The sequence below is a fragment of the Triticum aestivum genome, chromosome 5A (assembly GCF_018294505.1).
Source record: "Triticum aestivum cultivar Chinese Spring chromosome 5A, IWGSC CS RefSeq v2.1, whole genome shotgun sequence".
NCBI lineage: Eukaryota > Viridiplantae > Streptophyta > Magnoliopsida > Poales > Poaceae > Triticum > Triticum aestivum.
Window position 1 is genome coordinate 667,003,334 of NC_057806.1, and position 16,423 is coordinate 667,019,756.

Sequence of the window (16,423 nt, forward strand, 5' to 3'; positions counted from 1 at the left end):
CGAGAACCCCTACCTCGCCGTCCCAAAGAGACGGCATGAATCTACATCAGAGCTCCGTCGACACGTCCAGACAGATGAACTCAAGAAGGATTAGAGTCCAGAAGACAAACTCGAAGAAGAAGTGTCGCCATCCGCCCGAGCGCCGCACCTTCAAGAACTAAAAAACCTAACATAAACTACTAAACGGACTGAAGGCATTGGGCCTCCCCACCACCGGCCGCCGGAGAGGCATGCAGAGGGGAGGCGAATCCACGGGCTCACGGGTGAAGCCTGGAGGGGATAGTTTGCCCTAGCCGTCTAGGGTTGGGGAAGGAAAACGAGAGAAAGTCGACGCTGATTGTATTTCTCCCCTCACTTGATAATTAGTTAATTCAGTTAGTTGACCTATCTGCACTCTATTAAGTCGTCGAGTCCAATACCATTGTGGTATTTATCACAAGAAAATGAGCTTCTTGCATAAACAAATAAATAAGATTCCAATTTTTTTGAGAAATAAATAAGCTTCAGTGTTACATGCCGGTAATAAATAGTAGCATTTGCCTAACATTCCTCGTGTTTTGGCTACTCATTTTCATTATACTTGTTGTGTCCCGAGCAGAAGCTTTTGTAACTTAGTTCATCACTTAGAAAAACTGACGATCACACACAAGGAAAAGGGCGGCCGTATATGAATACTTATTACTTCCTTTGTCTCAAAATAAGTCTTTATACTAAAGTTAGTATAAAGTTGAGACATTAATTTTGAAACAGATGTGTACTAAGTTTGTACTATAGATAGTATAAAGTTGAGATACTTATTTTGGGACGGGGATAGTACTAAATAAGAGACACATGTATTTTTGTGACATATTTGAAAATGCATCTATTTCCCTAGTGTGTTTTCATGGTAAATGCCAACCTGATTGGATGGACCGTTGTTTGTTCAAGCATATTTGAGATTAGTCCCTCAAGGTTGCAACTAAGAAGACTCTAGATGACCCCTACTTCAAGGGCAGACGCCGGGCGCTTTCCGCCCTGTCTCCCTCCAGAATGGGGACATGAAAATCCTCTGCCGTGGCCTCACCTCGAGGTTACAAAAGCAGATCGGGGCCATCATTGACGTCGACCAGTCTGGGTTCCTGGCGGGAAGGAGCATCTCCGAGAACTTCGTCTATGCTGCCGAAGTGATCCAGAGCTGCCACAAACGAGGGGCGCCTGCCCTCGTGTTCAAGCTGGACTTCGCCAAGGCGTTCGACTCGGTCGACTGGGGGGCGCTACGCCGGATCCTCATGGCGCGCGGCTTCCCCGAGCGGTGGTGCACCTGGATGGACCTGATCTTCGAGTCCTCACGGTCAGCGGTGCTGCTGAACGGCGTGCCCGGGAAGTGGTTCACGGTGCGCCGGGGGCTGCGGCAAGGCGACCCATGCTCACCCTACCTCTTCCTCATCGTCGCCGATGTGCTGCAGTAGATGATCAGGCAAGATAGGGGGTTGTTCCACCCTCTTGTTGATGGCGAGCCCCCCCTGGTGCTGCAATATGCCGATGACATGCTTGTCATCCTTCGCGCGGACTCCGGCGCCGCTGCCCGCCTCCGCCGTATCCTCGACGACTTTGCGGCGGCGACGGGGCTGGACATCAACTTCGTCAAAAGTACTCTAGTCCCCATGCACGTTCCCGAGGAGGTATTGGTGGAGACCGTTGGCGCTCTCGGCTGCGCCGTGCAAGGGTTCCCGCAAGCCTACCTTGGGCTTCCATTGTCGTGGGAGAAGCTCTGCTTCGCAGACTTCCTGCCCATGATTGCGAAGGTGGACAAGTATCTGGCTGGATGGAGAGCTCGTCTTCTCTCCCCAGCTAGGCGTTTGGTCTTGATCAACGCTGTTCTTGACGCCCTCCCCACTTATGCCATGGCGGCGATGATGCTCCCGCCTGCGGTGATCAAGGAGCTCGACTCGCTCCGTCGGGCCTTCCTCTGGAATGCGGCCGAACGCGCCTCTGGAGCGCAATGCCTTGTGGCTTGGGAGCGTGTCTGCAGAACCAAGGCGGAGGGTGGACTGGGCGTCCGAGACCTAGCCACGCAGAATCGCTGTCTGCTGCTCAAGATGCTGCACCGGCTCCACACAGCCTCCTCGTCCTCGAGAAGGGCGCTGTGGGTGCGGGCGGAGCTCGACGGCCGCTCCCTTCTCTCGGCAACGGCCGGCAGGAACATGGGGAGCACAGCAAGGCGCTGGGGGGATGCTTCCGTTGTACCGCGGGATCACTAGGGGGACGGTGCGCGAGGGGAGGCGGACGCCTTTCTGGCTCGACTCCTGGCTCCCGTGTGGGCCTCTCATGGTGGCTCTTCCGGTGTTGTACTCACACACGACGCTGAAGGAGGCCACGGTGTGGCAGGTACGTGCGCGCGGCCTGGACAGTGTGCTGGTGCCCAGGCTTACCACTGCCGGCACCGTGGAGCGGGCTACCCTTCTGACCCTACTCGGCGACAATGCTATGGAGCCCGGCGACGACGAGCGCACATCGATGTTGTGCTCAGGCGCGCATGGGGGCCTCGTGACGGCGGCCGTCTATGCCCTGGAGAGGTTCGGCGGCGTGCAGGCGTCGTTCGCTGCATTCCTCTGGGGGTGCGCTGCTCCCTCCCGCGTTCGCTTCTTCGGGTGGCTCCTGGTCCAACGACGGATCAACACAAGAGACGTCTTGCTGCGCAAAACCATCGTCACGACGGAGGGGGTTGTCTGCCCTGTCTGTTCGTGCGAGCTGGAGACGGCGGATCACATGGTGTTTGAGTGTCCTTTCGCCCGTTCGTTCTGGCGGGCTGTGGGAGTCGACGTGGTCGACAAAGGCTACCAGGTGGGCGCGCTCCAGGCTCTTGATGTCCGGGGGGTGGTCGGAGATATTGCCTGCGCTACCTTCGTTCTTCTGTGCTGCTGGCAGATATGGAAGCACAGGAATGCCGTGGTCTTCCGGGGGGCGGCGCCCTTCCTCGCGCGTCTCCTCGCTTGCTGCAGAGAAGACTCGGCCATGTGGCGAGGACGCCTGAAAGTAGCTGAAAGGTCGTGCGTCGACACATGGTTGCAGGTGTTCTCGTATCCTGGGAGGTAGCCTGTGCTGCATTGTTGATGGTGTGATCCCCCCCCCCTCTCTCTCTCTCTTTTTCCCTCCCATGTAAAACTTCCTGTCTCCCCCCGGGGGTGTGAATCAATAGAAAAAGAAAATTCAGGTGGAGGGCTCTTGCCCTCCCCCGGTGACCTTCAAAAAAAAGATCGCACTAAGTGTATAACTACGCCGAAACTATCAAAGTGGATCAGGTAACTGAGGCGATGAGCTGCTTCCTACGTTCTTCAAGATTAACCTAAAAAAATATCCGAACACGGAACACCTCAACCATTTCTGTGCTATCTTCTATCCTCTTTCCACTGTTCAGAGCCACCAAGCCAAATCCAATTGGATCCTCTGACCATTCAGAGAGACGGTCATTGCAAATCCATTCAGAGCCTACAACACAACTCCACTTTGAGCAACTGGAGCACTTGTGCAAGCCTCTGTACCAGAGCACATGAACGAGCCTAGTATCATGTGCCGCTTAGAGCCTTCACATGACTCAGGTCAGACCTTCCAAGCTATATGCCAGTTGATCCTCGAAAGTTCAATCAAAACCTCCAGGCTAATCGTTTGGTGTCTCTCACTTGCGCTCAAAAGTGTGTGATAGTCAGATTTCGAGGTCCAACCAATATATACCCCAACCAAACTCACTAATTCGGTCAAGAGAGCTTCATTTCAAAAACATTAATAAGGGAGAACTCCTCAGTCACGTGCTAAGTACAAAGGGCCTTCCACTATAACATCCATGCCAAAAATGTGATTCTCTCATCTTCTCCTTCGTTTCAAGTTAATCTTCCAACACCCAAACTTCTCCACATCCAATGATCCATTATACGAGAGTTTGAGTGTGGGGTGGTTATCTTTGGATGCACAAGAAGAAAATTCATCACCAAGCAACACCAATCTTATTACTTTGAATGGTGTACTCCTCCTAGATCGTCTAGGTATGTTTGAGAGTCCTCAAAGTGCGAAGGAACCAAGAAGTTTGTGAGGGCTTAGAGACTGTCTACTTCTTTAAGATCTACACCGAGTGAGGCTTTGCCTTTGCGGTTGAAGCCATGGTGTAACAGGTTGGTAAACGCTTTTTCGACACTACCAAGAATTTAAACTTTATGTTATTAATGTTGGGGAACGTTGCAGAAAACAAAAATTTTCCTACTCGTTTCACCAAGATCATCTAGGAGTTCATCTAGCAACGAGTGATTAGATGCATCTACATACCTTTGTAGATCGCGAGCAGGAGCGTTCAAAAGAACGGTGATGATGTAGTCGTACTCGACGTGATTCAAATCACCGATGACCAGCACCGAACGGACGGCACCTCCGCGTTCAACACACGTACGGGACGGGAGACGTCTCCTCCTTCTTGATCCAGCAAGGGGGGAGGAGAGGTTGATGAAGATCCAGCAGCACGACGGCGTGGTGGTGGATGCAGGGCGTCACAGCAGCAGGGCTTCGCCGAGACTACGAGGGAGAGACGTAACGGGGGGGTGGAGGCGCCAGGGGCTGGTGTATTAGGTCCCTCCTCTCCCCACTATATATAGGGGTGCCAAGGGGGGGTGGTGCGCAGCCTAGGAGATCCAATCTCCTATGGCCGGCGGCCAAGGGGAGGTTTCCCTCCCCCCCAAGGCACCTAGGGGTGCCTTCCACCACTAGGACTCCTCCTAGGGGGAAACCCTAGGCGCATGGGCCTATAGGGGCTGGTGCCCTTGGCCCATGAAGGCCAAGGCGCACCCCCTACAGCCCATGTGGCCCCCCGGGACAGGTGGCCCCACCCGGTGGACCCCCGGGACCCTTCCGGTGGTCCCGGTACAATACCGATAACCCCGAAACTTGTCCCGATGCCCGAAATAGCACTTCCTATATATAATTCTTTACCTCCGGACCATTCCGGAACTCCTCGTGACGTCCGGGATCTCATCCGGGACTCCGAACAACATTCGGGTTTCTGCATATACATATCTTCATAACCCTAGCGTCACCGAACCTTAAGTGTGTAGACCCTACGGGTTCGGGAGACAAGCAGACATGACCGAGACGACTCTCCGGTCAATAACCACAGCGGGATCTGGATACCCATGTTGGCTCCCACATGCTCCACGATGATCTCATCGGATGAACCACGATGTCGAGGATTTAATCAATCCCGTACGCTATTCCCTTTGTCTATCGATATGTTACTTGCCCGAGATTCGATCGTCGGTATCCCAATACCTCGTTCAATCTCGTTACCGGCAAGTCACTTTACTCGTACCGTAATGCATGATCCCGTGACCAGACACTTGGTCACTCTGAGCTCATTATGATGATGCATTACCGAGTGGGCCCAGTGATACCTCTCCGTCATACGGAGTGACAAATCCCAGTCTTGATCCATGTCACCCAACAGACACTTTCGGAGATACCCGTAGTCTACCTTTATAGTCACCCAGTTACGTTGTGACGTTTGGCATACCCAAAGCACTCCTACGGTATCCGGGAGTTACACGATCTCATGGTCTAAGGAAAAGATACTTGACATTGGAAAACTCTAGCAAACGAACTATACGATCTTGTGCTATGTTTAGGATTGGGTCTTGTCCATCACATCATTCTCCTAATGATGTGATCTCGTTATCAATGACATCCAGTGTCCATAGTCAGGAAACCATGACTATCTGTTGATCAACGAGCTAGTCAACTAGAGGCTCACTAGGGACATGTTGATGTCTGTTATTCACACATGTATTACGATTTCCGGATAACACAATTATAGCATGAATAAAGACAATTATCATGAACAAGGAAATATAATAATAATGCTTTTATTATTGCCTCTAGGGCATATTTCCAACAGTCTCCCACTTGCACTAGAGTCAATAATCTAGTTACATTGTGATGAATCGAACACCCATGGAATTCTGGTGTTGATCATGTTTTGCTCTAGGGAGAGGTTTAGTCAACGGATCTGCTATATTCAGGTCCGTATGTACTTTACAAATCTCTATGTCTCCATCTTGAACATTTTCACGAATGGAGTTGAAGCGACGCTTGATGTGCCTTGTCTTCTTGTGAAACCTGGGCTCCTTGGCAAGTGCAATAGCTCCAGTGTTGTCACAGAAGAGCTTGATCGGCCCCGACGCATTGGGTATGACTCCTAGGTCGGTGATGAACTCCTTCACCCATATTGCTTCATGTGCTGCCTCCGAGGCTGCCATGTACTCCGCTTCACATGTAGATCCCGCCACGACGCTTTGCTTGCAACTGCACCAGCTTACTGCCCCACCATTCAAAATATACACGTATCCGGTTTGTGACTTAGAGTCATCCAGATCTGTGTCGAAGCTAGCGTCGACGTAACCCTTTACGACGAGCTCTTCGTCACCTCCATAAACGAGAAACATTTCCTTAGTCCTTTTCAGGTACTTCAGGATATTCTTGACCGCTGTCCAGTGTTCCTTGCCGGGATTACTTTGGTACCTTCCTACCAAACTTACGGCAAGGTTTACATCAGGTCTGGTACACAGCATGGCATACATAATAGAACCTATGGCTGAGGCATAGGGGATGACGCTCATCTCTTCTATATCTTCTGCCGTGGTCGGACATTGAGCTGAGCTCAATTTCATACCTTGCAACACAGGCAAGAACCCCTTCTTGGATTGATCCATATTGAACTTCTTCAATATCTTATCAAGGTATGTGCTTTGTGAAAGACCTATGAGGCGTCTCGATCTATCTCTATAGATTTTGATGCCTAATATATAAGCAGCTTCTCCAAGGTCCTTCATTGAAAAACTTTTATTCAAGTAGGCCTTGATGCTGTCCAAGAGTTCTATATCATTTCCCATCAACAGTATGTCATCTACATATAATATGAGAAATGCTACAGAGCTCCCACTCACTTTCTTGTAAACGCAGGCTTCTCCATAAGTCTGTGTAAACCCAAACGCTTTGATCATCTCATCAAAGCGAATGTTCCAACTCCGAGATGCTTGCACCAGCCCATAAATCGAGCGTTGGAGCTTGCACACTTTGTCAGCATTCTTAGGATCGACAAAACCTTCCGGCTGCATCATATACAATTCTTCCTTAAGGAAACCATTAAGGAATGCCGTTTTGACGTCCATTTGCCATATTTCGTAATCATAGAATGCGGCAATTGCTAACATGATTCGGACGGACTTCAGCTTCGCTACCGGTGAGAAAGTCTCATCGTAGTCAACCCCTTGAACTTGTCGATAACCCTTAGCGACAAGCCGAGCTTTATAGATGGTCACATTACCATCCGCGTCTGTCTTCCTCTTAAAGATCCATTTATTTTCTATGGCTCGCCGCTCAACGGGCAAGTCAGTCAAAGTCCATACTTTGTTTTCATACATGGATCCTATCTCGGATTTCATGGCTTCTAGCCATTTGTCGGAATCCGGGCCCGCCATCGCTTCTTCATAGTTCGAAGGTTCACCGTTGTCTAACAGCATGATTTCCAAGACAGGGTTGCCGTACCACTCTGGTGCGGAACGTGTCCTTGTGGACCTTCGAATTTCAGTAGGGGCTTGATCAGAAGTATCTTGATCATTGTCATTAACTTCCTCTCTAGTCGGTGCAGGCACCTCAGGAACATTTTCTTGAGTTGCGCCATTTTCCGGTTCAAGAGGTAATACTTCATCAAGCTCTACTTTCCTCCCACTTACTTCTTTCGAGAGAAACTCTTTCTCCAGAAAGGACCCATTCTTGGCAACAAAGATCTTGCCTTCGGATCTGAGGTAGAAGGTGTACCCAATAGTTTCTTTTGGGTATCCTATGAAGACGCATTTTTCCGACTTGGGTTCGAGCTTTTCAGGTTGAAGTTTCTTGACATAAGCATCGCATCCCCAAACTTTTAGAAACGACAGCTTAGGTTTCTTCCCAAACCATAATTCATACGGTGTCGTCTCAACGGATTTCGACGGAGCCCTATTTAAAGTGAATGCGGCAGTCTCTAAAGCATAGCCCCAAAAAGAAAGCGGTAAATCGGTAAGAGACATCATAGATCGCACCATATCTAACAGAGTGCGATTACGACGTTCGGACACACCATTACGCTGAGGTGTTCCAGGCGGCGTGAGTTGTGAAACTATTCCACATTTTCTTAAGTGTGCCCCAAACTCGTGACTCAAGTATTCTCCTCCACGATCTGATCGTAGAAACTTGATTTTCCTGTCACGTTGATTTTCAACCTCACTCTGAAATTCCTTGAACTTTTCAAAGGTTTCAGACTTGTGTTTCATTAAGTAGATATACCCATACCTACTTAAATCATCAGTGAGGGTGAGAACATAACGATAGCCACCGCGAGCCTCAACACTCATCGGACCGCACACATCAGTATGTATGATTTCCAATAAGTCGGTTGCTCGCTCCATTGTTCCTGAGAACGGAGTCTTGGTCATTTTACCCATAAGGCATGGTTCGCACGTGTCAAATGATTCATAATCAAGAGACTCTAAAAGTCCATCAGCATGGAGCTTCTTCATGCGTTTGACACCTATGTGACCAAGGCGGCAGTGCCACAAGTATGTGGGACTATCATTATCAACCTTACTTCTTTTGGTACTCACATTATGAACATGTGTAGCATCACGTTCGAGATTCATAAAGAATAAACCATTCACCATAGGAGCATGACCATAAAACATATCTCTCATAAAAATGGAACAACCATTATTCTCAGATTTAAAAGAGTAGCCATCTCGAATTAAACGAGATCCCGATACAATGTTCATGCTCAAAGCTGGCACTAAATAACAATTATTAAGGTTTAAAACTAATCCCGAAGGGAGATGCAGAGGTAGCGTGCCGACGGCGATCACATTGACCTTGGAACCATTCCCGACGCGCATCGTCACCTCGTCCTTTGCCAGTTTCCGCTTATTCCGCAGCCCCTGCTTTGAGTTACAAATGTGAGCAACTGCACCGGTATCAAATACCCAGGAGCCACTACGGGCACTAGTAAGGTACACATCAATTACATGTATATCACATATACCTTTTGTTTTGCCGGCCTTCTTATCCGCTAAGTACTTAGGGCAGTTCCGCTTCCAGTGACCGCTTCCCTTGCAATAAAAGCACTCAGTCTCGGGCTTGGGTCCATTCTTTGGCTTCTTCCCGGCAGCTTGCTTGCCGGGCGCGGCAACCTCCTTGCCGTCCTTCTTGAAGTTCTTTTTACCCTTGCCTTTCTTGAACTTAGTGGTTTTATTGACCATCAACACTTGATGTTCCTTCCTGACTTCTACCTCTGCTGATTTCAGCATAGCAAATACTTCAGGAATGGTCTTTTCCATCCCCTGCATATTGAAGTTCATCACAAAGCTCTTGTAGCTTGGTGGAAGCGACTGGAGGATTCTGTCAATGACCGCATCATCCGGGAGATTAACTCCCAGCTGAGTCAAGCGGTTATGCAACCCAGACATAGTGAGTATGTGCTCACTGACAGAACTGTTTTCCTCCATCTTACAGCTGAAGAATTTGTCGGAGACTTCATATCTCTCGACCCGGGCATGAGCTTGGAAAACCATTTTCAGCTCTTCGAACATCTCATATGCTCCATGTCTCTCAAAACGCTTTTGGAGCCCCGGCTCTAGGCTGTAAAGCATGCCGCACTGAACGAGGGAGTAGTCATCGAAACGTGCCTGCCAAGCGTTCATAACATCTTGTTCTGCAGGGAGAACGGGTGCGTCACCAAGCGGTGCTTGTAGGACATAATCTTTCTTGGCAGCTATGAGGATGATCCTCAGGTTCCGGACCCAGTCCGTATAGTTGCTGCCATCGTCTTTCAGCTTAGTTTTCTCTAGGAACGCGTTGAAGTTGAGGACTACGTTGGCCATTTGATCTACAAGACATATTGCAAAGATTTTAGACTAAGTTCATGATAATTAAGTTCAACTAATCAAATTATTAGTGAACTCCCACTTAGATTAGACATCCCTCTAGTCATCTAAGTATTACATGATCCGAGTTAAACTAGACCGTGTCCGATCATCACGTGAGACGGACTAGTCAACATCGGTGAACATCTTCATGTTGATCGTATCTTCTATACGACTCATGCTCGACCTTTCGGTCTTCTGTGTTCCGAGGCCATGTCTGTACATGCTAGGCTCGTCAAGTCAACCTAAGTGTTTGCATGTGTAAATCTGTCTTACACCCGTTGTATGTGAACGTCTGAATAAAACACCCGATCATCACGTGGTGTTTTGAAACAGCGAACTGTCGCAACGGTGCACAGTTAGGGGGAACACTTCTTGAAATTATTGTGAGGGATCATCTTATTTACTACCGTCGTTCTAAGTAAACAAGATGCAAAACATGATAAACATCACATGCAATCAAATAATAAACGTGACATGATATGGCCAATATCACATAGCTCCTTTGATCTCCATCTTGGGGCTCCATGATCATCTTGTCACCGGCTTGACACCATGATCTCCATCATCATGATCTCCATCATCGTGTCTCCATGAAGTTGCTCGCCAACTATTACTTCTACTACTATGGCTAACGCGTTTAGCAATAAAGTAAAGTAATTTACATGGCGTTTCTTGATGACACGCAGGTCATATAAAAGAATAAAGACAACTCCTATGGCTCCTGCCGGTTGTCATACTCATCGACATGCAAGTCGTGAATCCTATTACAATAGCATGAACATCTCATACATCACATATAGATCATTCATCATTCATCACAACTTTGGCCATATCATATCACAAACCACTTGCTGCAAAAACAAGTTAGACGTCCTCTAATTGTTGTTGCAAGTTTTACGTGGCTGAATTAGGGTTCTAGCAAGAACGTTTTCTTACCTACGTTAAAGCCACAACGTGATTTGTCAACTTCTATTTACCCTTCATAAGGACCCTGTTCATCGATTCCGCTCCAACTAAAGTAGGAGAGACAGACACCCGCCAGCCACCTTATGCAACTAGTGCATGTTAGTCGGTGGAACCGGTCTCACGTAAGCGTACGTGTAAGGTTGGTCCGGGCCGCTTCATCCCACAATACCGCTGAAGCAAGAAAGGACTAGTAACGGCAAGAAAGTTGACAAATCTACGCCCACAACAAATTGTGTTCTACTCGCGCAAGAAGAACTACGCATAGACCTAGCTCATGATGCCACTGTTGGGGAACGTTGCAGAAAACAAAAATTTTCCTACTCGTTTCACCAAGATCATCTAGGAGTTCATCTAGCAACGAGTGATTAGATGCATCTACATACCTTTGTAGATCGCGAGCGGAAGCGTTCAAAAGAACGGTGATGATGTAGTCGTACTCGACGTGATTCAAATCACCGATGACCAGCGCCGAACGGACGGCACCTCCGCGTTCAACACACGTACGGGACGGGAGACGTCTCCTCCTTCTTGATCCAGCAAGGGGGAGGAGAGGTTGATGAAGATCCAGCAGCACGACGGCGTGGTGGTGGATGCAGGGCGTCACAGCAGCAGGGCTTCGCCGAGACTACGAGGGAGAGACGTAACGGGGGGAGGTGGAGGCGCCAGGGGCTGGTGTATTAGGTCCCTCCTCTCCCCACTATATATAGGGGTGCCAAGGGGGGGTGGTGCACAGCCTAGGAGATCCAATCTCCTATGGCCGGCGGCCAAGGGGAGGTTTCCCTCCCCCCCAAGGCACCTAGGGGTGCCTTCCACCACTAGGACTCCTCCTAGGGGGAAACCCTAGGCGCATGGGCCTATAGGGGCTGGTGCCCTTGGCCCATGAAGGCCAAGGCGCACCCCCTACAGCCCATGTGGCCCCCCGAGACAGGTGGCCCCACCCGGTGGACCCCCGGGACCCCTCCGGTGGTCCCGGTACAATACCGATAACCCCGAAACTTGTCCCGATGCCCGAAATAGCACTTCCTATATATAATTCTTTACCTCCGGACCATTCCGGAACTCCTCGTGACGTCCGGGATCTCATCCGGGACTCCGAACAACATTCGGGTTTCTGCATATACATATCTTCATAACCCTAGCGTCACCGAACCTTAAGTGTGTAGACCCTACGGGTTCGGGAGACAAGCAGACATGACCGAGACGACTCTCCGGTCAATAACCAACAGCGGGATCTGGATACCCATGTTGGCTCCCACATGCTCCACGATGATCTCATCGGATGAACCACGATGTCGAGGATTTAATCAATCCCGTACGCTATTCCCTTTGTCTATCGATATGTTACTTGCCCGAGATTCGATCGTCGGTATCCCAATACCTCGTTCAATCTCGTTACCGGCAAGTCACTTTACTCGTACCGTAATGCATGATCCCGTGACCAGACACTTGGTCACTCTGAGCTCATTATGATGATGCATTACCGAGTGGGCCCAGTGATACCTCTCCGTCATACGGAGTGACAAATCCCAGTCTTGATCCATGTCACCCAACAGACACTTTCGGAGATACCCGTAGTCTACCTTTATAGTCACCCAGTTACGTTGTGACGTTTGGCATACCCAAAGCACTCCTACGGTATCCGGGAGTTACACGATCTCATGGTCTAAGGAAAAGATACTTGACATTGGAAAACTCTAGCAAATGAACTATACGATCTTGTGCTATGTTTAGGATTGGGTCTTGTCCATCACATCATTCTCCTAATGATGTGATCTCGTTATCAATGACATCCAGTGTCCATAGTCAGGAAACCATGACTATCTGTTGATCAACGAGCTAGTCAACTAGAGGCTCACTAGGGACATGTTGATGTCTGTTATTCACACATGTATTACGATTTCCGGATAACACAATTATAGCATGAATAAAGACAATTATCATGAACAAGGAAATATAATAATAATGCTTTTATTATTGCCTCTAGGGCATATTTCCAACAATTAAATCATAGAAATGTTGTGGTTTTAACCTCCGTCAATAAGAACGTTTGACGATACCAACTATTCAAACATGAGGAAAATGGTGTTTGCAATCTCTATCAAGTACTCCCTTACTCATTGAAAGTTTTATCTCCACTATATTAGTCAGGATGTATTTCATGATTCAACAATCCTATATATCCCTCTATATATTATCGTATGCATTTGAACAAGTCAAATGCCTGACCAGTGGCACCTCATCATCTCCAACGACCACCCCCAACTACCCATCAAATCTTAAATGCAGCCCGTTGTTTATATGTCCTTTCTTTTTGCGGGGAGTTGTTTCTGTGCCCTTGATCATATCTTGCTAGTACTGGCCATCTAATATTTTAGTTGGAGAAAATTGGAAGTTCGGAAAATTGATTGTGTGATTAACTATTCCCTTCAAGGTTGTGTTTCTGTAGTATAATTTAGTACGACGAAAGAAAGAGCTTAAAGCCGAAGATATGGTAATCCGTATTATCTTTTTCTTCACCTTTAGTGAGAAATCCGTGTCCGCCCCAGCAAGAAAACATATGTGCGTGTACAGAAGCACAACAACTTTCACGCTCATTCCTTACTCCAAAACTATAGGTTTTAGCCCTCCGTTCGCTGGTCGCCAAAGACGATACTCAACCATCTGACCCTAATCATGTAATCGAAGCTCGCGATCGTAACCGCCCCGCTCGTTCATATTACACGTGAAACTGTCCGAAATAAATAAGTGTTAGCAATTCAACACTCAGTTCCAATCTAGGGCTGTTAGAGACATTTCATCACACAACTCATACAACAATCATAGGCTGAAATCTCAGAAAAGAACTAGACGGTGGATTTTATGAGCAGTTGATTTTGTGGGCAGATTACCAAAATCACATTCTGAAGAATCATGGGGGAAAAGAATTGGCCCATACACACCCTCCAAAAGGACGTCCCTTCCCCAAAGGGCAGATGCCAAGCCACAGAAAAGCAGCAGTCCATGGGACTGCAGATCCTCAGCTCCACGCCGGAGCACTCCTCCCAGCACTCTTCCGGCGCGTCCACGGCCACGACCGAGTCGGGTGCCGCCGGCCGGCTGCCGACGCCGCTGGGCCTACCTGTCGCCATCCCCGACGAGGCCGTGACCTCGCGCTCGGCGTCGGCATCGGCGCAGTCGGCGTCGTCGCGGTTCAAGGGCGTGGTGCCGCAGCCCAACGGGCGGTGGGGCGCCCAGATCTACGATCGCCACGCGCGCGTCTGGATCGGCACGTTCCCCGACGAGGACGCCGCGGCGCGCGCCTACGACGTGGCCGCGCTCCGCTACCGCGGCCTCGACGCCGCCACCAACTTCCCGCGCACGGCCGCGTCGACGGAGCTCGCCTTCCTGGCGGCGCACTCCAAGGCCGAGATCGTCGACATGCTCCGCAAGCACACCTACTCCGACGAGCTCCGCCGGGGCCTGCGCCGCGGCCGCGGCATTGGGGGCCGCGCGGAGCCGACGCCGTCGTGGGCGAGGGAGCCGCTCTTCGAGAAGGTCCTGACGCCGAGCGACGTCGGCAAGCTGAACCGCATCGTGTTGCCGAAGCAGCACGCCGAGAAGCACATCCCCCTGAAGCGCGCGCCGGAGACAACGACCGCCGCTGACAAGTGCGTGCTGCTCAACTTCGAGGACGGCGAGGGGAAGGTGTGGCGGTTCAGGTACTCGTACTGGAACAGCAGCCAGAGCTACGTGCTCACCAAGGGCTGGAGCCGGTTCGTCCGGGAGAAGGGCCTCGTCGCCGGCGACGTCGTCGTGTTCTCCTGCTCAGAGTACGGACAGGAGAAGCACTTCTTCATCGACTACAAGAAGACCATGACGGCGAGTGGCGGCGCAGCGGCGTCGCCGCCGCCGGTGGTGGAGACAGGCAAAAGAGAAGAAGCCCATGTCGTGAGGCTGTTCGGCGTCGACCTCGCCGGAGAGATGAGGGGGCTAGCGGCGCCGGCGGGGCTGGAGTTGTTCAAGAGGCAATGGCATTAGCGAGTATGTTTGGTTTTGCAGCTGAGAAATCTTTGCTAAACCAGTAGGAGTACTATACTACTCCCTCCGTTCCCAAATACTTGTCTTTCTAGGCATTTCAAATGAACTCAACATACGGATGTATGTAGACATATTTTAAAGTGTAGATTCACTCATTTTGCGCCGTATGTAGTCATTTGTTGAAATCTCTAGAAAGACAAGTATTTAGGAACGGAGGGAGCAATGTTCATGATCCTAAACATGGTGGGCATTGTGAGCTTAATTACATGAAGAGAAAATTTGAACGGCTTGTTGGTCTTGGATTGCATTACGATACTACGTATTAATTTGATTACTAGGAGTAGTTCATTCACATGGCTAAATGTGCCAATTGCTATCCTCATTTGCATTCATTTTGGGGAAATATTGCGCAGGGTTATCTCTTGCTTGAATGGATCATAAATTTGAGCATTCATCTTGTCTAAATGACTAAATCTCCAAGTAGCTTCAACTTCATCATTCATTCATTCTTACATCAGTTATACGAAAAGGGGTGGAGTGCATAATTTGTAAGAGTTGTCATCATGAAGCATGAATACACAGATTAAAGATTTTCGTTTTTCTCTATTTTCTGGTTGTTTTTTCTATTAATGTTCATGGCCCTACTGTTTTAGATCTTGCTAGCATATACTTTCACGAATAATATGCTCTGCCGGAAACTATAACAAAAGTTAGTAACCTATATATGTTACTTGTATGTACTTATTAAAGAATAGCCTCACTCGTGGTAGTGCAAAAAAAGTATTTTTCATGCACTCAACTTACAAAATTATTTCCTCCGTCCGAGTTTATAAGCCCCCTCGAATTTTGAGTTATACGCCATAAAAAGGCTCAAAATTTTGAGGGGTTCTAACGAGTCATGAGGGGGCAGGTAGTACTCCCTCCGGTCCTTTTTACTTTGCACATTGGATTTGCCGAAAGTCAAACTTTGCTAAGTTTGACCAAATTTATATTAGAAATTATTAGCATCTATAATATCTAATAAATATAATATGAAAATATATTCTAAGATGAATCTAATGATATTGGTGTTGTTATGTGAATGTCTATAATTTTTTATATAAACTTGATCAAAGTTGGATGAGATTGACTTCGGACAAATCTAATATGCAGAGTAAAAAGGACCGGAGGGAGTACTAGTAGTATTCTTTGTGCTACAAGAAACCATGGTGTTTTCCTTTTCAATTTGAAAAGGAGGGCCTCTTGATTGATGCAAACAACCATTACAGCATTATGCTAATTAAATTACCTTTTTTACACACACTATAAATTGAGAAACTCCCCACTCAATTTCTTTTGAGAAACTAAAGGTGGTGAGCAAAAAATGTTGATTTTGCCACCTGTTCTTTCATTAACGAAACCGCCCTTTCGAGTGCTGATAAAAACGTGTTGCGTTTGAGAGAATGAACAGTTGATTTCGCTGATTAAACATTAAG

General features: G+C 48.5%; 1 protein-coding gene across 1 annotated transcript; it reads left to right on the forward strand.

The window, feature by feature from the left end:
- The first annotated feature begins 13,710 nt into the window (after positions 1-13,710).
- On the forward strand, positions 13,711-15,103 carry LOC123108302 (AP2/ERF and B3 domain-containing protein Os01g0141000-like). Its single transcript, XM_044530125.1, has one exon. It carries the CDS (start codon positions 13,842-13,844, stop codon positions 14,946-14,948), a length of 1,107 nt encoding a protein of 368 aa, XP_044386060.1. The 5' UTR covers positions 13,711-13,841; the 3' UTR covers positions 14,949-15,103.
- Positions 15,104-16,423: the final 1,320 nt, after the last annotated feature.